General features: G+C 37.3%; 1 protein-coding gene across 4 annotated transcripts in view; it reads left to right on the forward strand.

The window, feature by feature from the left end:
* L3MBTL3 (L3MBTL histone methyl-lysine binding protein 3) overlaps window positions 1-25,844 on the forward strand; it is an 81,025-nt gene that overhangs the window by 52,502 nt on the left and 2,679 nt on the right. For all 4 annotated transcript variants that reach the window (XM_069851849.1, XM_069851852.1, XM_069851850.1 and 1 more), the window contains exons 13-21: window positions 533-618; window positions 2,962-3,072; window positions 4,926-5,040; window positions 8,294-8,396; window positions 16,729-16,875; window positions 17,722-17,886; window positions 21,806-21,897; window positions 24,437-24,600; window positions 25,172-25,234. In XM_069851849.1, the coding sequence (XP_069707950.1) occupies window positions 533-618; window positions 2,962-3,072; window positions 4,926-5,040; window positions 8,294-8,396; window positions 16,729-16,875; window positions 17,722-17,886; window positions 21,806-21,897; window positions 24,437-24,600; window positions 25,172-25,234 (1,046 nt within the window). The remainder of the gene's footprint in view (window positions 1-532; window positions 619-2,961; window positions 3,073-4,925; window positions 5,041-8,293; window positions 8,397-16,728; window positions 16,876-17,721; window positions 17,887-21,805; window positions 21,898-24,436; window positions 24,601-25,171; window positions 25,235-25,844) is intronic.

The raw sequence follows: 25,844 nt of genomic DNA on the forward strand, positions 1-25,844 counted from the left end.
GACTCTTTCTGAGAAAGGCAACATCTTCTTTGAAGATGTCTGTAAATTATTCTTACAGGAAGCATCCAGGCTGTTTTCTAGAAACCTAGTTCAAAACAAAATTCACTAAAATCCACTAAGAAGTAGTCAGGTATGCTCTAATGTGGTACACAGCTGTAGCTGACTGGAATGTGTTAGCAAAGAAATTAGTGCTTATAAAATAAAGGATTAGACTTGTAATATTCGAATGAAATTATTAAATTAAGGGGACAGATTTTTCTGGTCCGCATTATTTGTATTCTCATACCCAAAGCAATTGTAACTTTTTATGCTGGTTGTTCACTATCATGTATGAGAAGATTGTTGGGTTTTTTAGCCTACAATGGTGAATGTGCCAGAGACACTTTAGAATAACCTTTCTTGTAATTATTTTATAAATCTGAAACATAAATCAGGACAGTATTATAAACATGTTAGGCATTCTGTAAATTAGACATCAGTTTTATTTTTTGTGCTGCAGTATTTGTTTTTGCTCCTATTTCTTCTGTGCCAGATTATCCACATGCTAAGCATTTTTCCTGGGAGAAGTATTTGGAAGAAACCAGTTCATTACCTGCACCTGCCAGGGCTTTTAAAGTGGTGAGAAAATGCTTGTATTTTTCCATGCTTGTAAGTGCATGTAATTAATTAATTAAAGAAGAGAATACATATATAGTGTTGCTGTGTTTCCAGCAGCATCCAGTTAATTAGTTATGTAATAGGTGGTTTATTTTTATGCAAGTTTGCTGTTCACTGTTAGGACTACTATTATTGTTGTTGTTATTATTATTATTTACACCATTACTTTATTATTTAAATCATTATAAATGGCTTTAAATGTTACCAAATATTATTAGTTAATGTAATTTGCTATGGCAAATTACTGCCTAGTTATTAAAAATAATGAGATAGCTACTGAGTCATCATAACACAATTTAAACATATGCACTTCTATCCTTACATTTTAAATGATGCAATAAATACGGTGAGAATGTAAAATTTATTTTAGGAGGTCAGTCCAGTTGCCCATCTAGTCCATTGTCTCTGGCAGTAGCCAAGAGAGAGTTTGTATTTAATACTCTTCACTAGACCTTTTTTTCTATGAGCTTGTGACTGGGTTGCATGGGTAGCATCCACAGGTAGCTCCCCAGTGCTGTTCATGAACATCCTTTTCTTTTAGCTTTGTACTTGCTATTTTCTTTCAGTTGCACCTGTATTTCTTGAGGATTTCAGGGAGGAAAGTGGACTGGTCAGTAATGCAGAAAGGATTGCTGTTACAAACCAGCATCAGATGGCTGGCAGCTCCCAGCCCCGTGTCTCGCAGCATGCTGAAGCCGGGTTGCCTCAGCTTTTCAGATTAGAGTCTCTAATTCTGAATAACGCTTTGCTAAGAGCTGGATTAACGAAAGCAGAAATGTGGTACTTATGGCAGTTTTTGGGGTTAGTAGATCACCAGAGTTTATTACTGCAGGTCAGTAATAAGCTAAACACGTCTAGCTTAATGACACATCTCAGTCTTGTGTTCTCAGCAAGAATACTCGGTGCAAGGATTAGGAATGTATTTGGTTATTTCTGGGAGGTATAGTCCTTGGCAAAACAGTGGAGGGCTGTGACCTTGATTAAATCAAGCTAAAAGCAAATGTTTTCTTTTTCTCTCAGAGCATCCACATTCTAATTTCTCCCCCAGCAGTTCAGGGAACAGCCATCCTGCAGGGCTTAGCAGTGGGAGTGCCCCACCAGTGACCTGCAGGGACCTCCAGAGAGCAGAGTCTGTCTGCCTGTGTCTGCACCAGGAAGCTGAACAGGACACACCACAAGCATGCAGGCATTGGCAGCTTTAAACTGTGAGAGCACGAGCTGGCATGGCTCAGCACTGTTCCAGAAACTGAACTAGAGAGAGCAGCTTGGGGATGGTGTAGATCCCAAAAAGTAGACAAGGCCAACTGAGTAAGATAGAGAGGGAGGAGATATTGGCTGCATCGGGGTCAGCTGTGCTGTGTCTTTTGGTTTCACAGCCAGAGGAAATCACTTCCATGCTTTCTGTACTAATATAGTGGTGACCTTATTAAAACTAATTGTGGTAGACAGTGAGAAAGCAAACTTGATAAGAATGAAACACTGATCGTATTGGAGTTCGGGTGAAGTCCTCTGGAGACAGTCACAATGCTTTATATTGCATTATGAGAGAAAATACAGTTCTTAAGCTGCAGCTCAGGAAAAAGTATTGATATTCTGGAAAGTCTTATAAGGACAGATATGTTACTTTCCTAGAAATCTAAAATAAAAAGCATAGCATCTTGTGCCTATGTTCGTTTAAAATGGAAAAAATTTTCTTTGGATTTCTTAGCTGTAGATGGCAAAATTAAAACCGGATATTCTTAACAAAAACACCTTTTTTTTTGCCAAAACAGTATGACATAACAGGTGTTTGGTCCTGTTTGTTCTGTGTGAGTATTTGCTGTTATACTGTGGATTAGTTGCGTTTTCAGTAGGAGACTGAAAAAGAACTTAATCCATGAAGTAAAAACACATACTAAAACCCACAAATATGTTTCCTGTAGACAATTTCGTAGACATTTCAGGCTGATGATATGTATGACTTCATTCAGTACTGCAATGGAAACTGTTGGCCAAATTGCTGGGGAAACTTTTTCTGGAAAATTTAGGAAAAAAAACCAGCTGATTTCAAATAAAGATATCCACTTACCTGCTTGGATGGCTTGATCCAATCCATTCCTGGGGAAGCAGGAATCCCAGAGTAGTTATTTTATTTCTCTGATCTATTAACATTGGTTTGAACAATGTTTTTATGCTTGGATTTGTTGGAGGGAGAGGGCAGATTTGAGCGAATAAAGTCAGAAAGTTTCCTATGGATGCTTTGTACTTCAAATTGTGTGAGAGTTTTGAGGTTTTCTTCTGTTTCATATAATTCTCCTTTTCTAGAAACCTTCTCATGGCTTTCAGAAAAACATGAAACTTGAAGTGGTTGACAAGAGAAATCCAATATTTATCAGAGTAGCAACCATTGTAGATACTGATGACTATAGAATAAAGGTAAGTTTCTCTGTCTTACTGTACTATCCTGCTTGAGTGACTGATGAGTACCTGGTAAAACCAAAATCTTAGAGTTGTAAAATTAAGCACGGGAAGAAATAAGTCACATTGTTGTGTCCTGCTAAGCTTTTTCTCATCCTTTTCACTGATTAATATGTGTATAATTCCTTTGGAAGGGGTTGTTCTATTATCCTCTTAGTTAGATTTGCTGACTTAAGGTAATTAGGGAGCAGAATTGAGTATGTTGGAAAATTGCTTTGGGAATAGTTGATATAAGACAGTTGTCTGTTCTATCAAGAAAGGCAACGATGTAATGCCAAGTGTCGAAGGGCTGCCATGATATTTGTATTAGGGGCCTATAAAATATTTGGCCTGGGTTAATTGAATCTGTCTCTATAAACTTGCAGGGAAAGGGAAGAGATATAAATGAGATGTGAAAAAATAACTCTGATCTCTTGTGCCTTGTCAGTGATTTCTGCAATTCTGAAGTTTATATTAATTATGGACTTCAGACTGGATTAATCTCAATTAATGTGTTTTTAAGAAATTGCAGTTTTCCAGAAGTTTTATATTTGAATTATTTTTCTTTTATTGTACAAAACCAGTTTATGCTCTGAAGCCCTTAACTATTAAAAGGAATAGCATATTCCAGATATTCAGTTAGAACGATATGAAGGATATGTGTTTGCATTTTGTATAGATTTATTGGGCATATCTGGTATTTCAGGCAGGAAATGCAGCTGACATTTAATTTTGAATCTGAATTAACTGATGGTTGCAAGTAATTAGAAGTAATATCTTCACACCTACACATTTTCTATCTGAACTTTAAGTTGGTCATGCAAAACCATAAAACACAAACAAAGAAACCCCTCATCCTTTCCAGTCTGATTTATTAAAATGACAGGATTTGTAACTTCTGAATTTACAAATGGTAGTTTGATTATGTGTTGAGAGAGCTCTGTTTTTGTGTATCTGTGTGTACGTACATCCACACATGCAGACATGAGAGAGCTGAGCTATTGGCTAGTACAGGGGTCAGGCAAGATTTGAACATACCTGAAAAACCACATGTATAGCCCATACTGGTGGTTTCCTGGGAAGTCACATATTTAATTTTCAGTTTCAATTCCTTATCCCATATAGTCTGATTTTAGTTGTACGGTTGGTTTTTTATGGATAAATGCCATTTTTTAATCATGGAATCAGAATCATAGAATGGTTTGAGTTCAAAGGGACCTTAAAGATCATCTAATTCCAACACCCCTGTGATGGGCTGGGACATGTCCCACTAGATCCGGCTGCCCAAGGCTCCACCAACGTGGTCTTGAATACTTCCAGGGATGGGACATGTACAGCTTCCCCGGGCAACCTGTTCCAGTGTCTCACCACCCTCATTGTGAAGAACTTCCTCCTTATGTCTAGCCTAAGTCTGCCCCTCCAATTTATAGCCATTAAAGTCCTTTTCTTAGTGCTTTGCTATTCTTAAATCATGTTAAAATAGGAGATCAAAAATGTTTGGATTTTTCTTTTTGGAGGGAGAAAAAAAGTGGCAGATAGTCATGCTTATTTTAAGTATTAATGTGAAAATTAAACTTGTTCTGCTTTATTCCTGGGATGTGAGACTAGTGATGTGAGAAATAGTAAACAACCAAATACCACTTGTCTCTTTACTTCAGTTAGAGTATCCGTCGGTCCAGAATCTAATGTACGTGTATTTTCTGTGTAATGTCAATAGTTATCTTAAAGTACCTTCTGTAATGGACATGTCATTTTTATAGATTACTTGGGCAAACTGGTTTTATAGAGAATTTTTCTCATCTAAAATATATCATTCTCCTTTTTGATTTTAGGTCCATTTTGATGGCTGGGATAGTATTTATGATTATTGGACTGATGTAGATAGCCCCGATATCCATCCTGCAGGCTGGTGTGCAAAAACTGGGCACCCTCTTCAGCCTCCACTGAGTAAGTGAAGTCACATTGTAATGTAATGATGTTAAAAGGCACGTGTACTGTGCTGTCTTTTTCCCTGCTAGTGCTGTCCAAGGAAGAGTAGCAACTAGGATTCGCAGAATAATGTAAATGTGCTATTTAGTGCAAAATCAATGGTCAGTAATTATTAACTTTTTAGTCGATAGCTTTATCGATCCTTACAGTAGTGGAAATACAGTGTTTCATAAGAACCACAGTCAAAACCTGCAGTAATGGTAAAGATCTGTTGTGTAAAATCGTGGTCTTCCCAAAGCCAGTGTTGAAGCTGTTGTGGCATTCCATAGGGATAGAGTATCATCACTCTTGAAGGTCTTCTGTTCACATCCTCTTGAAGGTTAGCGTGCTTTCTAGCTCTACGCTGCTCTGAGAAGGTTCTTTCAAGTGCTGTGGCAAATCCTCAAAACCACCTAAATTCCTTTTCTTCTTTAGCTGAGCAAAGAGGGGTTAATGGTGCTCACACTGAAGATAAATGTAACAGAAGCACAGTATCAACTACTGCTTTATTTACTGACTTGCCCTCTCTGGGGGTTTTGTTGTACTTGTTGAAGAAGGAGTAGGTCTATCATAAATGAGACTGAAGGCTGCAGGGAGAAGAGACTTTTTTAGTAAAGATATCCCTGCCTATGCCATTCTGTTTCTGGATAATGGCACTTTAATAATTTAAATAATCACTTTAGCCAAACTTTGAACAGGTGATTTTTAATTGAGTGCTATTCTCTGGGATTGTTTTATATTGTGATTCTGAGGTATGCTTTGCAGAAGTGCTGAGTGTTCACAGCTGTAAATGAGATCAAAAAGAGCTGCGGCTTGGGAAATAAATGCTGAGCAGTGCCAAGTACTCTGAAAAAAAAAAAATGTAAAGTAACTGGGATAGGGCGCACACAGGTTATGTGAACGTGTTACCTGAAAATCTCAGTACCTCAATTCAGCGTCTCTAAAACATCCGGAAGAAATGTTTCCTATCAAGAGCACAATCACAGTATATTCATTAGTTTTCTGAGCACTCCAGTGGTACACTGATGACTGCCTGTTACGAAGTTAATCATTCTGCCTTCAGAGCAGAGTCTGAATAGAGCGCAATAAGTGCCAAAGCACAAAGTGAATAACAAGGAGAAGATAGGGTGCAGCATATCCACTGCTTAATCTGAGATTTGTCCTATGCACTGAATGAAGGAACAGTCCAGTGGGAAAAAGTGGTCTGTGGCCACATAAATAAAAGCTGTTTCATATGTCAAAAAAGCTGAATAAGGTTGCGATGTGACTGCTGCTTAAGATTGGAAAAAAAAATAATCTTAGACTATGTGGGAACATAAAATATCCAAGTTCGTTTTGTGGAAGACAAAAAAGAAACAAAATAGAGAAGCCCATCATACAACGTGATATATACTCTTTGTTGTGACGTAGGAGGCGCTGTTCATGTCTTTTAGCATGTGACTGGTGGAAGTGACTTTTGGATATTATTTAAGCTACGAAACCAAAGATGGACAATGTGACTGGAAAGTGACTGTCCATTAAATAGAAAGAGACTTATTAACTGCACAAATATGCTCAAAATAGGATGATTACTGAATATATTATTATACTGACTATGACTATTATTACTGTAGATTATTATATAGCAAATGGAATGTTCTAAAAATATTAATATTGTTTCCAAATAAGTTAAAATTCATTTCAAGTTTTATAAAAGGTTTTCAGAAGGAGGGAAGAAAATATTTCACAAAGCACAGTATATTTTCCTCGGTCAGTAAGATATTCCCTTTAATGATGCAGTCCAGATCCCTGTCTTTAATACCAGAAGGTTTTTGTGAACACTGTGCAATGTTAGCAATATTAGTCTAAAGCAGTCATCATAATGGACTTACGCTCCCAGTATTTGTGTATTCATAGTGTTTTCTCCTAAGATGTAGTGAAGTCGTGATGGATTATGACCTTTTTGATAGCAGTTAGGGAACTAAGAGCCTTGTACTGGTGTTGATTTTTAATATTGTTGCACAGCAACACAAACGGCAGCTTCCTGCCTAAATATGGGCAGCCAGTTGCAGGTCTTTTAATTTAGATTTTTGGAGAGTTGTAATTCTTTTAAGTGAAGAGAGAACATTTGTAGGAAGCTAGTTTTAGCAAAGCAGATCATCAGTGAGGCAGGACTTGCCTTCACAAAAGCACCCATATTGAGTTAACTCTTCCTTTGAGTCCACTAACTGGTTATGTTATAGGCAGCAATTTTGCATAAATGTAGAAAAGATAAAGTTCTCTGTTCTCTCATCTGTTATGCTATTTTAAAGCCTGTAGAAGTGTTTGGACTTCAATGTAGTCATAGTGTTGTAACATTAGCTTAGTTGGAATACTTGTTAAAAATGCTTTTGGACTGTCCTAATTATACATAATAATTCTCTGTCTTTCACTGTCCACCTGTGAGGAAGAATCTATCTTTCATCTAGGAAAATATATTTCTTCTGCCAGTATTGTTATCTGTAGGGGGAGATAAAAGCCCATATACTTTTCGAGTAAAACCAGTACTAGAGAGACAGTGCACATTTGCAGGAGGTATTTTCAGTTTTGTGTGCTGGACTAGGTCTGTGTCTCACTTGCTATGAAACTATGGGTTGCATACTGTGTTTGCTTGAGTGTCAAAGCTAGTTTTGACAGCTACATGCATTAATGTCTCTGTAGGCATCATGGTTACAGGTTGATGAAAATCAGACACATAAATTCAAATAAGTAAAAACGTCAAAAATCTCCTGATGGCTTGTTCTTCTTTTCAGTAGTATTTTCAGCCTTTGTTTTCGTGTCTTGTTCACTGGAAGACTTGAGCTAAAAACTGAGAAGGTCAGTACCCATTATGAACAGCTCCCTGTCTTTGGGAACAGCAGGGTAGCTTACTTTGTCTGTGCTCTTGCAAGACAACCAAGTTCCAACTACATGTAGTTATTAGGAGAGAAATTTGGAATCATACAATTCCTCCAAGTTTTGCATTCTTTATATAGTTGTAGCTTCCCTGTAGAGATTTACTCACACAGAATAAATATTTCTCCAGTGGATTATGTTGTTTGAGTCTCCGTCGTGCTTTTGCAGAATGCATTTGTAAAGTACTTTAAAACTAGGATTTGTTTACTTATTTCATCTTCATGTTTACTATCGCACTTTGGTATTCCTGCGTACTTATATATTTTTTAAAGATTACATACTTTTTTTAATGTCACATGTAATTTCTCTTGGCATGCAGGTCCCTTGGAATTGGTGGAAGCTTTAGAGCATGGAGGGTGTCCCACAGCAGGATGTAAGGGAGTTGGGCACATTAAAAGAGCAAGACACACGGGTCATCATAGGTATGTGCTATGGAACTGTAATTAATGGGTTTTTTAATTATTGTTCACAAGAAAACATATCCAAACTGGAAAAAAAATAGGAAGTCTTGTAAACCTAAATATGCAATGGTTTCAGTTGCCATGGTGAGCATGCTGAAATAAACATTAACAATCTGTAAATTCATTTCACCAGGATGTGCCAAGATAAGATTTGTCAAACAATTTTTTGTCATGTGATAGATTCAGCTATTCTGTATTTTGTTCCTATGAGGATTCCTCAGCTTTCTGTTCAGATTGCAAAACGTTACAGACATATTTATAAAGCAGTAACTATTGAACTTCTTGAAATATGAAGACACTAATTATATTATGGCTTTGGATGGTTTTGTTCTGCTTGGTTGGTAGGGGCAAGGATTTGCTTGTTGGCTTGGAAAAATGCTGAAAAGGAAATTCCGATTGACGTATTCCCAAATGACAGCTTGAACCACATGCTGTTTGTATCTGGTGTTTCTAAAGATGCTTTTGCTGAACAACTTCTGAAATATAACCCAGAAATGTGGGCACCCCAAGCTGTCCTAGAGGAGGGTTGACATAAGGAGAGCAATAGCATGGGAGAATGGAGTGGGGGACAGAGAGACAATGAGAGAGTAAATGGGAAACATTTACTAAGTTAATTTTAAAAAAAATATTTATAGTATGAGGTGAATCCTGAATATTTCAGTAAGGGATATACAGTTACTGTAGCATGTTAATTTGAGAATTAAGTATCATAAATATCCTATAACTGTTTAGCAAGTTAGAGCTTCCAGAAGTTATACTGGAATTTTTCCATTACACGGTCATATGATCTTTGAATGTCACATCACTGTGCTTTCTGCTCACATGTTGCCAGAGGTCTGCTCTATCAATATTTGTCCATTCATGGTTTTTTAAGCGTATTGTTGAAGTACTGCGATCCAAGTTAGCTCTGCAGTCTTTTCATGGTCTTGGTGAGTGAATTGTGTCCTGTTGACCAGAATTACACTGCAGGGTTTTGATGGCATACCTGCAGTGGTGTCCTGACTCATGCCTAACGAAAATACCTGCCAGCAAAACTTGCTGTTTTGTTTTGTATTTAGTGTGCAAAAGGCATCTTTTGCTGCAAGGAAGTTTTTTGCAATCTATGGCAGGGGCATTGTGTTTGTGTTGTTAGGAGGCAGAACTCCTGATGCTTGTGCAAACTTTATCTCCAGGAAGGGATGTGGTTAGGTTAGCTTTAGTGACAAAACTTGTTGCAGTATGAACTGTCATGGTGTCTTGACACAGTATACCACATTGCTGTCTTTCAGATTATTCTCACCTTTTTCCTTTTGTCTTTTTCTGTCTATGTTCTTCTTCTTTGGTTCTTCTATTTTTTTTTTCACTTTTTCTGCCCTCCTTTTGAGAAGCTTTGTTGCACTCAATCAGGAGGATGACTTCTTAAACAGTCAAGGTATTAGGAGGTTGCCATCCTTCATTTAGCATATGGTAACTTACTGCATTCACATCTTAATCCACTGCAACTGTGAAGTAAACAAGACTTGCCTATGAACCATCCTGGTTGCTTAGCTGAAATACATTTTATTTTATATTCCATTAGATTGAGTCTTGTATGATTTATTAATGTACCTGATCTGTAAGGCGATAAATTCCAGTTCCCTACCATGTGCTATCTCAGTTACTTAGAATCAGGTGAACATACCTATTCTTAGCCCAAGACTGAAACCCCATAAGTGAATATGTCGTAAGAGTTCATGATTTATGATCTCTCTAAATAAATGTTGGCATTTTAAAATTCTACTGTTTCACAGGGAAGGGATGAGTAAGAAGTATTTGTCTAGTTAGTTCCTGTAGCCTTTGCTTTTATAACTAGAATTTCCATGATATTTAAAGTTGTTATGCTTACTCATCCTGAACATTAAGAAGGGAAATAAACTCATGACAATCTATTCTGTTTTATTTTTACTGTAATTTTAACAGTTATGTTATTTGTTTGTTACCTGATAGTTCTAGGAGATAAAGTATAACCAAAGAAATTATGTTGGTCGCAAGACAGGTATTTGCTCTTCCATAGCAAGTAAATTAACGCCATTAAGTGTCTTATTCACTACCTATTTTGCTTTGCCTTCTGTGCTCATATTGAGGATTTTCTTCTTGATCATTTCTGAAGAAAATAATGAGGTTTCTTATTTATCTGGAGTCTATAGACTTGCGAGTCCAAGTCATCTCGAAAGTTCTGCACAATCACTTTTTTTGTGAATTAACAAAGACATTTTGAAATTGGTATAGTTATCTACCTCAGGTAGCAGTCCTTTGGCTCTTATCTCTTGGCAACCTTGAAATGTGTTTAACCATGCTTATCATTTTTTTCATGATGAGGTACACCGTCTATCTACAGCATAAATGCTTGTGTGCAGTGAAGATGGTAATTTAAAATGCTAAGTAATTCTGAAATAATTTTGAGAGCTTGTTCCTTAGGAACCAGATGAAAGCCTCAGTGATTAATTATGTAGTGGGGTTAAAGCATGTACTTTTTGGAAGAGTTGATGTTAATAAGGACTTAATGTCTGTCACTAGTTGATCTAGGGTTTTGTGCTGCACAGTTGAAACTGAGACTGATGTGCAGGTTAGTAGCATTATGCAGATCACCTACATATTTATGATTGTGAATTGTGTAAGTTGAAGTGAAATGAATGTGCCATGGTTGAGACTGTGTTGTAAAAGAACTGCAGCGCAGAAATGTGGGGTACCTCGGCTCAACGGGATGTTGTATCTGTTTGTTCAATGTCTGCTGAAGTACCTCTTTTCTGATTTTGATGGCAGTCTCAAATGTCATTTTATTTCCTATGTAAGGTCATTGGCCTTACCCAAATCTGTTATAAGCCACTCTTGAGTCAGGTTTAGGCTGTTGAAGCAGCCTTCTCCTAAAAGAGAAGTTATTTGATAGTATTTGATAATAAATGTGTTGTAAATTGTGAAAGAGAAAGTTTGTATCACTTGTTTTCAGACTACTTAAAAACGTTTTCATAAAATCAACTGAAGTAAAGCCGTCACATAACAAAAATCCAACAGAAGAAAAGAATACATCCCCAGATGTTGTAAGGACGTTTTTGCTAGAGGTTTCTTACTAACCACGTATCACTACCAGCAGATGCAGTCATCTGGACACTAGGCTGCTCTAGATAAAGTCTAATCCATCCGTTAATCCAGTCTGTTTGTTTAACCTGTCAAGGAAGGTAGTTTGAGCAAATACAGGTGAAGTCTTCTAGAGCTGTCATACAACCTCATCCCCTAGCAGTGCTTGGCAATAACTTGCACCTGAAAGGCCACAAGGAGCTAGGACTGGTAAGATTTCTGACCAGTACAGCTAAACCAGGAGACCTGTTTGTGGCTCCACACAGGTTTGCAAAATATTTTGAGCAATCATAAAGACTAATAATGGATACTAAAAACTACTTCAGTCTTAACTTTTTTTTTTACCAGACTACCACCTTACTCTTCTTCTTCAAGTTATAAGAGAATCCTGGCTTATATTCACTTCTAATGTTAGATATGGCTGAGGTTGGGCTGTGTGCTTCAGAACTTTGCATACTACTAGAAGATGGGAGCATCTCCAGGTGTCTGGAGAAGACTAAGGTCCATGCCCACCCATCAGTAGCCTAGTTTATCCTACTACCCTTGAAATGTAAAGAAAAAAGTTACACGTGTAACCCTACTTAGGTATGTATCTGAAGTGATAGAAGAGCAATTTGAAAATAACCACAAATGAGATATACTGCCTTGATGCCTTTGTTCCATCAGACAGTTCTGGAAAGGGCTGACTGTGTAAAATCTCTGATGACTTGACAGTTGCTGGCCTGTGATCCCACGAAGTCTTCAGCATGGTATACAAGAAATAGTAATTGGTGCATTGGGTTTTTTCTTTATTGATTTTACTTGATTTGATAAAAACAGAATCTTATTTTAATGCTCAGATTTCACTCAACCTGTGCAGGACTCTGGAAACAGTGGCTCCCTTTCCTCAGAAAATCACATTATGTACACCTGTGCTGCTGTTGTTAATGTGAATATTTGTTTACTGAAACGTTGGTTGAGGCTGCTGAAGCAGCTCAGATCATAATTGAGTATCTTTGTGTTGGAATGGTTTCAAAGCTATGAAGCAGTGCTGGAGGGTATGTATCCCTGTTAGATGTATAATAGAAGTTTCAAATTGGGTACCTGCTGCTGCTTCCACTTATTGCCACATTCCTTAATCCTCTGGCAAACCTTGGTACCCTCAAGTCAAGGACATCTGGTCATTTTGCAGAGTGGCTTCTGAACTTCTGTTTTCGAAACAGTGTGCTAAGGCAAACTGCAACGTGCAGCAGATATCTAGATCTAAGTTGACAGAAGAGTTAATCCTAATTTAATATTAAATTACCTGAACATCAAGATTTCTGAGCCTTTGTGATGAGCTGTCTCTAAAACTAACAGTCCTGTATAAATTAAATACTTCTAGTATGTAGAAATAACAAGATTATATTTTATTCTTTGTAGAAGACAAGTTAAACTGAACTGAATGCTAGAGGCAGGAGGATTTACTGATTGATCCGAAGCCATGTAACTCATACACAGGTTCATTCATGCTGTGTTTTGTTCAAACAAAGCTACTAGTGGAAACCTTGGGGGTTCTTTTTGTTGCCCAAAGTAATAGTAACATCAAAGGACTGTCAAGGAGTGTTTAGAAAATGATACAGCAACTCAAATGATTAAATACAAAGAAAAATCTGTCTGTAGTCTAGTATTCTAAAGCATTGTTAATATTATAACTGTTGTTGACTGAAAATATCGGTCAACTTCTGGTTTTCCAGAAAAAACAGAAGGAAAAGGCAGTGTGTAAGCAGGCAAGTTCTAATGAAGGACTGAATCTTGAGACTTGTTATTGTTTTTTAATTTAAAACGTATTGATGAAGTTGGTAAACAGAAGACCTGCTGGAGATGAAACGGTATTGTCAGATTTCATTGTGGTGTAAGGTTTGTCTAATAATACACAGCTGAAGTTAAATACCACATTGGTAGTGTTTAGTGTTTCCTTGAGACAACCCTCTAACTGCTTAAAAACACTAAGATTCAAAGCACCCCTGTGAGCATAGGAAGCCAAAAGAAGATTACATGCTTTGCCTTATAGCAATGGCAGAACTGAGATTAACCAATATGTTCCTGAGTTTCTGATAACTGTATTTAATCAGAGCAGTATGAGTTTGTCACAGCAAGAACTTAAATTGCACCAGCATTAGCTCATTCATACCTTTTTCTGAAGCCTGTATCTTTCATCTAGTAGCGTATTTGAAAGGAAAAAAAGACATCTTTATATAGATGCAGTAATATAAAAACCTGAGAGTATAAAGTAACTTCCTTTCTTCCCTAGTGTTCATCTCTTCTTCCACATCTTTCAGTTCATGTTTTTTTATTCTTTTAAGGCATTTGGCAGAGGCTAGTCCTAAGACAGACAAAACCAATAGGCAGAAACATAAGTGTAGAGGTACATAAATAAATCTAAAATGGAGTGCCAAGAGAACATTTCTGCTTAGGAGAAATTAGAAATAAATATTAAATGCTCCAAGTTAATTTTTAATTTGTATATTCTGGTCCATGTCTTCAAAACATTTTCATTAACAAAAAAATACCCTTTTTCGAGCCTATTTGTTTAGAGTCCAGCCACCCATTTGGCTCTATCTTATGCTACTATGTAAATTTCTGGTATGAAGGTTCTCATGGCAGAAAACTTCAGTGCGTGTATCTCAGAGGAGGGGCTGGAACTACCACCCCTTTCCTCAGAAGGCAGCAAAGATGACTGTCGTGTGTAGATCCTCTGGGTGTGGATGGCTGTGTGTCCCTTGAAGACACTGTACAGTCTGTTGTGGAACACCATCTGCTTGGAATGGCCTTAAACGGGGATCTCATCTTTGTTAGAAGTTTGGAAATTATATTCTGCTGACATGTTTTTCTTCCATAATTCAAGTTCAGCACAGAAAAAAAAGCTTGATTCTGGTTTGTTTTCAAATGAACCAGCTAACAAAATCAAACATGCTATTACATTCCTGTGTTGATAATCCTAGCAAGGACTGACTGCCTTGGCCTGTGTAGCCTTAAGGAATTTTCTCCTTTTATGCTAACACTGAGAGAAATGTAAATTTCCACCAATTTTATGTTTATATTGATAAGACCAAAATTGGATTACTAATATTGGTCCAGTCTTGTGATGGGGCTTGATTCATAGAATCATAGAATAACCAGGTTGGAAGAGACCCACCGGATCATCGAGTCCAACCATTCCTGTCAAACACTAAACCATGCCCCTTAGCACCTCGTCCACCTGTGCCTTAAACACCTCCAGGGAAGGTGACTCAACCACCTCCCTGGGCAGCCTGTTCCAGTTCCCAATGACCCTTTCTGTGAAAAATTTTTTCCTAATGTCCAGCCTAAACCTCCCCTGGCGGAGCTTGAAGCCATTCCCTCTTGTCCTGTCCCCTGTCACTTGCGAGAAGAGGCCAGCACCCTCCTCTCTACAACCTCCTTTCAGGTAGTTGTAGAGAGCAATGAGGTCTCCCCTCAGCCTCCTCTTCTCCAGGCTAAACAACCCCAGCTCTCTCAGCCGCTCCTCGTAAGACCTGCTCTCCAGCCCCCTCACCAGCTTTGTTGCTCTTCTCTGGACTTGTTCATACACACTGTGAATCAAAAGCTTCATCAGTAAAGGAAAAAGAGAATGTGAGGTGTCTTTTTTTATTCTTTGCTTTGTAACATGAACATGAAAATGAAACCTATGGGTTTTCTATTTAGTTTTTGTACTTTGGAGGTGGCAGGACATATGAGTGGCAAGGTAGACTTATTTATATTAGAAAGTTCTGTTTGGAACTCATGCATGTAACAATCAGTGAAACAAATACAGCGTTGCAATAGTTCATGGAAAGGCAGATGGTTATATTCTTGAAAAGAAAATTAGTGAAAACCCAGCACATGTTATTTTACATTTTACTGTAGTAGAGCTCCTCGTAATACAGATTGTAAGGTTAGTGTGTTTAGATTATAAATTAATATCCTGGAGAAGAGAAGGCCTGGTGAGACCTTATAGTGGCCTTCCAGTACCTGAAGGGAGTGTACAAGAAAACCAGGGATGGACTTTCTACAAGGGCATGTAGTGATAGGATGAGGGGGAATGGCTTTAAATTGGAGAGGGGAAGATTTAGACTAGACATTAAGAAGTTCTTCACAATGAGGGTGGTGAATAGGTTGCCCAGGAAAGCTGTGGATGCCCTCTCCCTGGAAGTGTTCCAAGGTCAGGTTGGATGGGGCCTTGAGCAGCCTGGTTGGGTGCCCATGGCTCGGGTTTTGGAGCTGGATAATCTTTTAGGTGTCTTTCAACCCAAACCATTCTGTGGTTCTGTGTTTAGTATAGCCTCTCCTATATCTTAGAGATTTGAAAATTGAGCATGTTGTTAATCACTGATGTTGCGTATATATACCTTACAGAATTTGTGATGTTACTGTTGAAATGTGAGTATGTAGCCTGACTAATCAGTTGAACGTTGCATTGTATTCTTCTAAAGACAAAGTCCTAGTTTAGTTCAGTGTGTTTTGTGTTGCTCTTCTTCCTTTTTCTGGCTCTTGTGGGAGGTATGACTTTCACATTTGTTAGAGTAATATTTATAAGTCATTATCGAATAACAGTGTCAAGTTCTTTCTTCCTCTAGTTGGAGTGTAGTGAAATAGGGAGTACTGAATGGTAGGAAACTGTGAAAATACCGCAGTCTTTTAATGGAATACCACCAAATGGCATCTGCAAAGATGGGGCATTTGCTGCAGTAAGAGCATGTGTGCCATTCCTTTTACTATGCCCTTACATTGCAGCTTCTGTGTTGACATTACATAGTAGAAATACCCTCCATTGCAGGAAAATAAGCCTGGGAATATGATTTTGTTTGGAGGGAGGTGTGTGTATAGTCAAAAGTACCCTGTATATTATGTGTAAAGTACTGTGAAAGGTATGAGAGAGCAGGCTAAACATTCATCAAGCAATTTACCAGAATGAATACTGTAGTATAAATTAATACAATTTGTGTTACATAAGTTGCTGTCAAAAGGAAACGTGAAAAACATTCAGGTTGAGGTTTTTAATCAGTGGATTTATTAGCATTTTAAAGTATGACTACTTATTGCATTTTTTTTCTAATCTTCTTCATGTTTATTGATTGCATCTGCTTCTAGAAAACTGGTCTCTGATGTAATTTACTTTGAACTGAGTGAATCCAGTAAAGTGTCTGAGAATAAGTAGACATTTCTCTTCTTCAACTTCTAGTGCAGTCAGCTGCCCATATTCAGAGATGAACTTGAACAAAGAAAGCCTCTTACCTGACCGGTTGAGCGGGGAAATGCCTGCAGCTAGCCCTATACCCAGAAACAGAAAAGTGGAAGCAAGTGAAAGATCCACCTCTCCTGTAATCAAGTAATGATGATTGAAGTGATGTTTGTGACTAACAGTGATACTCCATTTCAGTGTTCTGCAACATAATCTGTAGTTGTGTAATAGCTGAATGGTTTCAGAAGGGCCTGCCTATTTATCTGCTTTTTCATTTAAAGGGAAGAAATGTTTTCATCAGTGCTTATCAAAAAGGTCACTGAGCTGTCAAAGACTAATACTGATTTTACTATGTATGATTTAAAAATAGCTGAGTTTCATCTTTGGTGTAACTGTCTAGACTACTAAGTGGTTAAATGGAATTTAAAATGGATTGTTTGCCACTTGGTTTCACTAAAGAAAATTATTTGTTTGTGTTTCTTCTGTTTGCTGGAGTGGCTTTATTGACATGAAGGTAAGTTAATGTTGCTCTTTGAAGAATAGCCACTATCAATTCTGTCGTTATTGTGGGAGTGGGGAATCAAATTATTGGAAGTGAGTTTTGCAAAAGCAATGCTAAAGTCTGTAGCTGAAGCTTCTAGCATGACCACTGGGAAAAAAGCAAAGGGATATGGTATCAAGATGATGATTTTCTGTCAGTAATTGTGTTATAAATATTTGAAGTGGATAGCTTATTATAAAAAATAACATTAGGCAAATTCTGTTCCTGTTGAACTGCCTAAAAGTTTATGATTTCATGAGGAATAGAGTTCTATGTTAAGATTTCTGAAAGTTCGAGGCATACGATTTTGTTGGTGGCAAGTAAGAAACTTCTGTGTATTTCTTAGAACAAGCAAAGTCTTTCTCTTTCTTCAGTTACTTTAATGACTCTTTGTCCATGGAGAAAATAAGCTGCTCTCAGTTTTAAACATTTTGTTATTTTGTTTTAAACAGTGACAGGAAATGCCCCAGCCCTGGTCATGTAGGTATGAAATCTTCAGCTCACAATCGATCATTTGGGAAAACTGTATCAGAAACAACTAAGCAGGAAGATGCAGAAAGTAAATCTCCTTGCAAGAAGCCCCTGTTATTTGATGTGAAAGAAAAAAAGGCATTTGGGTAACTATCAATCTCTTTCAAAGTATGGGTTGATTGGAGACGGTCGGTTTAAAATGCAGCTTACGGGGCAATGGTACAGTGATTTGTCCATGCAACTCTTGGAAGCACTGGGGAAGGAGATGGAAGTTCTTTAGCTGTCATTAGAAATGGGCGGGAGTGAGTGTCACAATCCATTTAAGAAACAAAAAATGCGTATTGGAGAAAAGAGGAAAAATTCTACAAAATGGAGAAATTACTGGAAATTGGAATCCTTCTTGCCTACCTCCATGTACAAACGTTATTGTACATGTACAAATACGTACATTTATTTAAAATTGAAAAGGAATTCCTTAAACTTCAGGATTTGACATATCTTTTGTCAGAAAATTACATGAGAGAGTTTCCAAGCTTGCACTGGAAAACAATATTTATGGTATAAAAAGGGTATCTTTGAGGCTAAAAGGATAGAATTCAGTGTTTTCATGGTGATACGCGAGGTGATACGTGAAATGTATTCCCTACATTTTTAATCAGTTACAACATCAGTGCACTATTTTATTGGCCATTTTCATACAGAAATACAAGACACCTGGAACAAAAAGTATCATTTGTTGTATGTTTATGTCAACTGCATTATGTGTTCATAATACAAAAACTGTAAGTATTAGTAATAATAATATCTTGAAGCTTTGGATAGTTAGTATTATATGGTAAATACCTCACAGTAAAGCTGATGATTGAACTTTATCTGTTTTATTAAGAAGCAATTAAATCCCTTAAAACTCCTCTACCTTTTTTTCAAGTTGAGTTAACCCAATCTGGCAGTGTTTTACGATTTCCCTTCCTTTTTCCACTAGATTTTTTTTTTCTTTCATGAACTGGTTTTCATTGTTTCCTTTATTCCAAATAACTGTACAAAATACAAAAGGTATTTTGTAGAATGAGTACCTTTTTGCATCTTTTAAAATCGGTCAGCTTTTCTTCAGAACGTTCTCTGACATTATTTCAATCAGGTGATATTATTAAAGTTGTATTGAAAAAAATCTAGTAGGAGCATCAAGCACTGTTGATATAATTTCCGTGTCACAAACAGATAGGATTCACTAGTCATACTCAAGTAAATTGAAGCAGCAGAAAGAGAGAGAAGACAGTTTCATATGTAGTTCTGAAATAAACTTTGTTAAATGGTAGTTGTCATTTATCTTTTTAACCATAATTGCAATGGGTTAATCTTTTTGTAAAAATAAACTTTGACTTTATAGAATATGTCTTAAAATTTGTTTAAGAACAATTTCTTGGTCTTTTATTTTTTTAGAGGGTGTTATCTTTATGAAGCCCTAAAATAACCAATATACGTGCTATCTGTTCTCTTTATTGAGTCCTTTTCATTCAGATAATAACAGCCTCATGCCAACTTTGAACTACCCCAAGGCTTTGCAGTTTGTGTTTGAACTGTTTGAATACACTGATGACTATCTCCATTTCATCATCTAGCTTTCCACAATCTTTATGAATCCAGGATAGTCAGAGAGGACTTTCAGTTGAATAAACTTCCTTTGAAAGAGGCATGAAAAATAGTGTTCACAGCATTAGGTATATATGAACTGCTAGAACTATAAAATATTGAACATCTGGTTATTGCAATACCCAATGGATCTTTTTAGATGTGTATTCAAAGTACACATGCATAATTGAAGACCTACATGCATAATACTTGTGTGTTTTTTAGCTGCTGAGCTCGTAGTGTGAATTTAATTTATGTTTGACTTCAGCACAGTTGTGTATCCCTTCATGTTCCAGGTAATCTTTTGTTCCATACAAGTCCTTGATTGAGGAACCAGCCACATACGCAATCAACCTTGAGATTATTTTGTTGTGTTAAATTTAAGCGTTACTCAGCTAATTTCCAGTTCCATTTACTCCTTTTCTTTCTTTCTCTTTCTTTTTTTTTTTTTTAATTTGAAAGAGGCATTTTTGCATACAAACAATTATACTGGAAAATTACACTTCGAAATAAATATGTGTGTAAAAACTGCAGCTTGTCCCTCTGGAGTGTTCCTAAAATTAAATTTCAGAATACATGTCTGCAGCATATTCAGTTTTCATATGGACGTATTTTTATACTGTCTTCAGGGTAACAAGAGAATTTCACTGTAATAGGGATTTCACTCTGGAAATATTTACTGTTAAGGAGGGTGAACACTCTGGCTTGGAAATCAAATGGCACTACCTCTGAAAAGAAAACTAAATTTATCTTCCAACCCCTTTCCCAAAGCCTTCAATTAATGATGCTATCTTGTATTTAACTAGTAAAATAAAATTTCTGCATGTATGTCTCTATGAAAATCATCCTCAAGAAAATAGGAAGAGACGTGTTTCCTTACAGGTTTTGGTGATCTCTCCTCCTTACGCTGAATGACAGTAATAATTTCCTTTGACGTTGTAGCAACCTACTTTGCAAGTTTTCTCTGTTTGTGGAGGTTAGGAAAATAATTTTTAAGTAAATAAATGCAGGTTATATTTCTCAGGAAGATGGTAGAGAGAATTCCTTTGTGGCACAAAAAGGCATGCCTGCTGTATATATTTCACTGGTGTTGCTTGTCATTTCATTATTTATATCATACCATACTACAAAGCATGGATTTTCCGATGTGTTGTGTTCATTTTGCACCATTAATAGTGTGTTACATGTAATTTTGTTGGTGTCAGTGAACTCGCAGCTCCCAGCCGATTTATTTCCAAATGCTTACTTGTATTGATTAGTATAAATAGCTGTATAGTAGTACTGTAAATGTATAGATTGTATTTAAGAGTATAAATGTAAACAATGGCATTAAATAGGACTGTTTCTTCCATGGATTTTTGTTTTGAGGTTAGCTAATCTTGATGTCTAACAAGGTATTAATTCTAGTTTGACTTTTTATCTGTATTTGAGACTTTTGTAAAAGGATTCTTGTTGACTACTACTCTGGTAGACAGTAAAGCATGAGTAGTAGTCTGGACTTCAGATTCATTCTGTCTCTGGTGCTTATTTTTAGAAAATGTTCATTATGTACTTAGTATCTCTGAGAGCTCCACGTCTGTGATGGTTTAGCAAGAATTGGCCAGTGGGTTCTCAAGTTCTTAAAAACAGGAGAAATAAATACACACATAACGTCAGTATGTTTTTTAAGAACCCGGGCTGGAAGTACCTTATGAAGGCAGAGTTTGAAAAGGAACTTCCTGGGGTCTGACTTTAAGGTGAAGATACATCTATCCCTTTAGAAGTTCTCTTCTTTCCACTTGTCTTGCCCCGTCTTCCTCAATAAGGGGAAGGCGTTCATTTTTTTGTAAATGTTTAGGCTGGCAAAGCTGAGAGAGCAGCCACAGGCAGCAGACAAAGAGCAGCTCTTTTAGCTGGGTAATAAGTAATGAAAACAGTAATAAAAAGGCCAGATTTTTTTCAGTGGGATCTTTAACAGCTACACAACAGCATGTCAGTGAAGTGCAGGAATTGGAGTGGGGTAGAGCTGAAGGCTAGACTGAGAAGAAGGAATGATTGTTGTTTCAGGCAGCTCCTGAAAGTGGCCTGGATAACCATCAGATTTTGTGTAGAAGATGCAGCTATGTATGCATTCTTAAGTCTTCCCATCCTCCACTGTGGACACATCCACTACATTCGTTTGTATGTTTTCCAGTTTTAGTTACGACGTCAAGTGCATTGATACAATTTTACATAATCTTAGTTTACACTGCTCTCGAGCCTTCATTTAGAAATTCGTGTTGGTAGTTATGCCATCTGTGTAAGTTAGAAATTAAATCCTCTTCTTTAGTTTTATGATGATATAGCATCTTTTGTGTGGGAATCCTGGAGTGTTAATAGCATTGTTAGCAAGAGATGTCATAATGCTTGGTGATTTTTATGATGTACTGATAAACATGAACATCTTATTTTCCTCAGTGGAGTATTACCAACAAAGGACACCATAAAGAACAGAGAGTGTGAAGAAGAGGAGGCAGAAAATAAGCCGCTGATTTTGAACGAAATTAAAGGTAAATGGGCAGTACTTCATTTGTTTCACATTAAATCTGCAGAATAGAAGTGTGATATTCTTTCACAAAACTATATTGCAGCTTATTTGTGTCCAAAAATTTAACAGTAGCACTGTGTTTCTTTATCTTGTAATCAACAAAGGCTTTGCCAAGAAATTTATTGCAGTTGTGAAGATGAGTGCAAAATGAATACTAGTAGTAGAAGATTCATTTCAAGAATGTTTTTGCACTGACTTGTAAAAATAGGTGATTACACCAGGCTGAGTTGTAAAGGTATAACATTCATTTGTTGTTTCAAAAGTGTAGTGAAAGGTGGCTTATCCAGCCCAGCCTTGGTCTCTTGTGCAGTCTGATACTTTCTGTCAACCCATATGCAGAACAGGCCTTAGCAGAGGAATGACTAACATTTTTACTTCACTGAAAAACTGGAGGCAGTCCAGTGGAGGGCCACCAAGATGATTATGTAATCGAAGGACTTGATATCTGAGAAAGGTTGGAGGAATTTGGGAAGAGTAGATTTGGAGGAATCTAGTCGCAGTCCTCCAGTAATTACAAAGTAATTGTAGAGAAGATGGAAATGCCCTCTTCTCCTGGATGCACAGTGGTAGGGAAAACAGCAAATGGTCACAAGTTGCTTCAGGGACAATTCTGACTGAATGTAAAGGAGAAACTTCTCACCATGAGAACAATTGGAATAGGCTGCCCAGAAACGATGTAGAATTTCTCTTGCTGGAAGTATGTAGGACTTGGTTTGACAGGGCACTGTAAAACATAGTCTAATGCCCTGCTCTTTGTTTCCTTCACACAGTATTGTTGTCTGCTGTTCATGTTGCAGTATCAATGTATTACATGCTTTGCGAATGACAAAAAAAAAAAAAAGCAAGCTAAAAACTTGGATATTCAACTCGTCAGGGACTATTTTTAGAAACAAAAATATCAGGGAATAAGGAGGGGATTCAAGGGAACGATCAGAAAGATATTATTCGGTAAAATAGGCTTTTACACTGAGCATCCTTGCTGCCTTACAAGAATCTTTCCTTTCTCAGTGAGATTTTCAGTAGTAGTAGAAGCTCTAAGGAGCGTTTGAACAACAACAGTGAAGTGTAAACAAACCTAGTGAGTTCACTTCCAAAGGCATGAATATGATGTTAGAAAAAAATTAAGGAGTCTGTTTAAAAATCTAGTCACTGGGCTGACAATACTGACTAAATGACTTAGAAGTAAAATTCTGAATAATGGACATTGATATAAAATGAAGGTAAGTGTTCAAAGTGACAAAAATTTAACCAGGAGGAGCAGAACAACACCAGCAAATGTAATCACATCCTATATTGGCCACATTTTGTGTTCTAGACCAGTCACACTGTGCTGGCAAAAATCTGTAATAGGAATTTGTGCCCTAGTTGTCGGGTACAAATGTATGAAAACTAGAATAGTAAGAATAGAGAGACCTGTGAATAATAGCAACTTCCCCAAAGTGGAAATAGAATGGAGCTGTAATACAAGTCAGCAATCCAAACAAAAAGTAGCACGGGGATTTGTGAGTGATTGCATAAAGCCATATCATCAAGGGATACTACACATAGGTTCTTAGTTAGCTGTTTTATTCAGAAATTATTTCCAGAAGTTTTCCACAATTTTGCTCAACAGCTGGGAAGCGTTCAGGCCTGAGTTCATAGCAGACATATTGCTTTTGCATTTGCAGTGGTTCTAAATGAACATAGATGCCTTATGCAGTTTGACATCATTTGAGGCATGCCTCTTCACTCTTTCCTCCTACACACACCTGCAACTGCTGCTGCTTTCTGGAGAAGAGCAGCAAGAGCAGCATGTGGCTGAAGCTGCCTTCTCACCAGAACATTACCTTTGAGGCCAGTGGGATGGGAGCTTGTTCCTTTCATTATGCATAGATAAGTGAGATAAAAAGGGAAATGACCTTGCAAAAAAACCCGTAGCAGCACAGAGGAATTAAATGTTATGTTCCAAATAGAACATTAATTAAAGCAGGAGAAGGGAATTTGCAGACATTTGTGTTTTATCCTCAGAAGAACTGAAAAACATTTTGTTGTGGATGAGACATAAATGTTGCGTGGGCTGGAACTGTACAACTGATTCACTTGGTATTTTGTAGCAGTGCAGTGCTGCTTTTGATGAAGTTTTAACAGCTCAGCCCTGGAATTAAGTTAGTTCTTGTATTACTGTATATCTGCTAAATGTGGGTATGATTTATTGTATCAAAACATTTAAAATTATTTGACCTATGGTGTGCTAGCAGTTGTGTTGGCATAGGATTGTTGAGTTGGAAGAGATTTTTTTCAATGTACATGTTTCATGTTACATTTATATGTAGCCAATATAATTACAGTCATGCTAGTGGAAGAACAGTCATGGTACTCCTCTAACTCTAGTGTAAGCAAAACTGTGTGGCTTGTGTAGGGAAGCCCATATATAATGTTAGAAATGAGCATCCTTTCACTGTGACTGATCTCATCAGTGACTGAGGGATTTAATGCTTGTTTGTTGCTTCATGTTGTTAAAGATATTGAGGAACCCAACACGCAGCGGCTTCTTTCTCAACCAGTTATTACGTCATCCAAGTTGCAAATCCCTGGCCTACCCTTGCGCTGGGAACAGCAGAGCAAGCTCCTTCCAAGTGTAGCTGGGATCCCAGCCAGTAGAGTTTCTAAGTGGAGTACGGATGAGGTAGGTTTCTCCCGTGTCTTCTGTCTCAGTGCCACAGCCTTTGAAATCTTGGTTGGTTCAGAGTTTTAGATTAACCACATAAATTAATAGTAATGCATTAGTACTAAGAGGATTAGAGTCAGCCAGACCTAATATTACACATCCCCAAAATGCCTGTTCAGCTACCATCCAGCCCTAGAAACAGTATTATTAATTCATATGTGTATAGATAAGTACAGATATAAATATATGTGTGAGTGTGTGTTCACTGGGGTTAAAGAGGGAAAGGCAAGTGCTAAATGTATGACCCAATAGACCAGGTGCTCAAGATCTACACTGATAACATCTAGCACCCACAGTCATTTTGGAGAAGTGCTTTAGGGGTCAGCACCAACCAAGGAACTATTCCTGGTGTGTAGTTTGGATGTTGTACACTGTTTTGGAGAATGAGAATATAGTGCAGAAGAAGGTGGAACACCTAATACGAGGCCATAAAACAATAGCTGAAAAACTTACATGGTTGTGAGCCTTTAAAACTATTTTGAGAAAACAACGGTCTTACTAAATCTTTTGTTGTGTACTTTGGTGGCAGGTCTCTGAATTTATACGGAGTTTACCAGGATGTGAAGAACATGGCAAGGTGTTTAAAGATGAGGTGGGTGAATTTTATTTGAAGATTAATTTTATGTCATCATTAAAGATACGTATGAGGTAAGATGATCATAAGATGAAGTGTGTGGTGTGAAGGTATGAAAGATTAGGTTGGTTTGCAAGTAGTGGAGTGGGAAGGAAGTGAAAAAGATAAAACTAGTTAAATGTCAGCCAGATCTCTCATACTTCTTTGGCTTTGTCACTGCAACTGAAGTTACTTAGAACTAATGGTAGAAGAGGAGGAACTTTGTGATTTACTACTGTTCTCTCTTAATGTGGCTTGAGGAAATTTTTTAGTTATGTATGTTGTGTTAGTTCTGCAGGATGTTAATAAGTAAAATAAAGCCAAGCAGTGGTTCAAGATTACCACCTCTTAAAACTCTTTGCATCTTGTCTGATCACAACTAGCTCTCGATGTTTTTCCCCTGATACAACCAATTTATGAATGTGACTTGAGTGAGTAGGAAGGGAGAAGATTTGAAGGCTTTAAAGGAGTGTGCATGCATTTTGTGAGCATTCCAGGTGTACATTTCTGGTATCTGAGAAGATTGTTGTGCTGAAGTTGTGATTAGGAAGTGATAGGCTTTTTAGGTACAATAGGCTTTTATGAGGTA

Source organism: Phaenicophaeus curvirostris, chromosome 2, assembly GCF_032191515.1.
Source record: "Phaenicophaeus curvirostris isolate KB17595 chromosome 2, BPBGC_Pcur_1.0, whole genome shotgun sequence".
Lineage (NCBI taxonomy): Eukaryota > Metazoa > Chordata > Aves > Cuculiformes > Cuculidae > Phaenicophaeus > Phaenicophaeus curvirostris.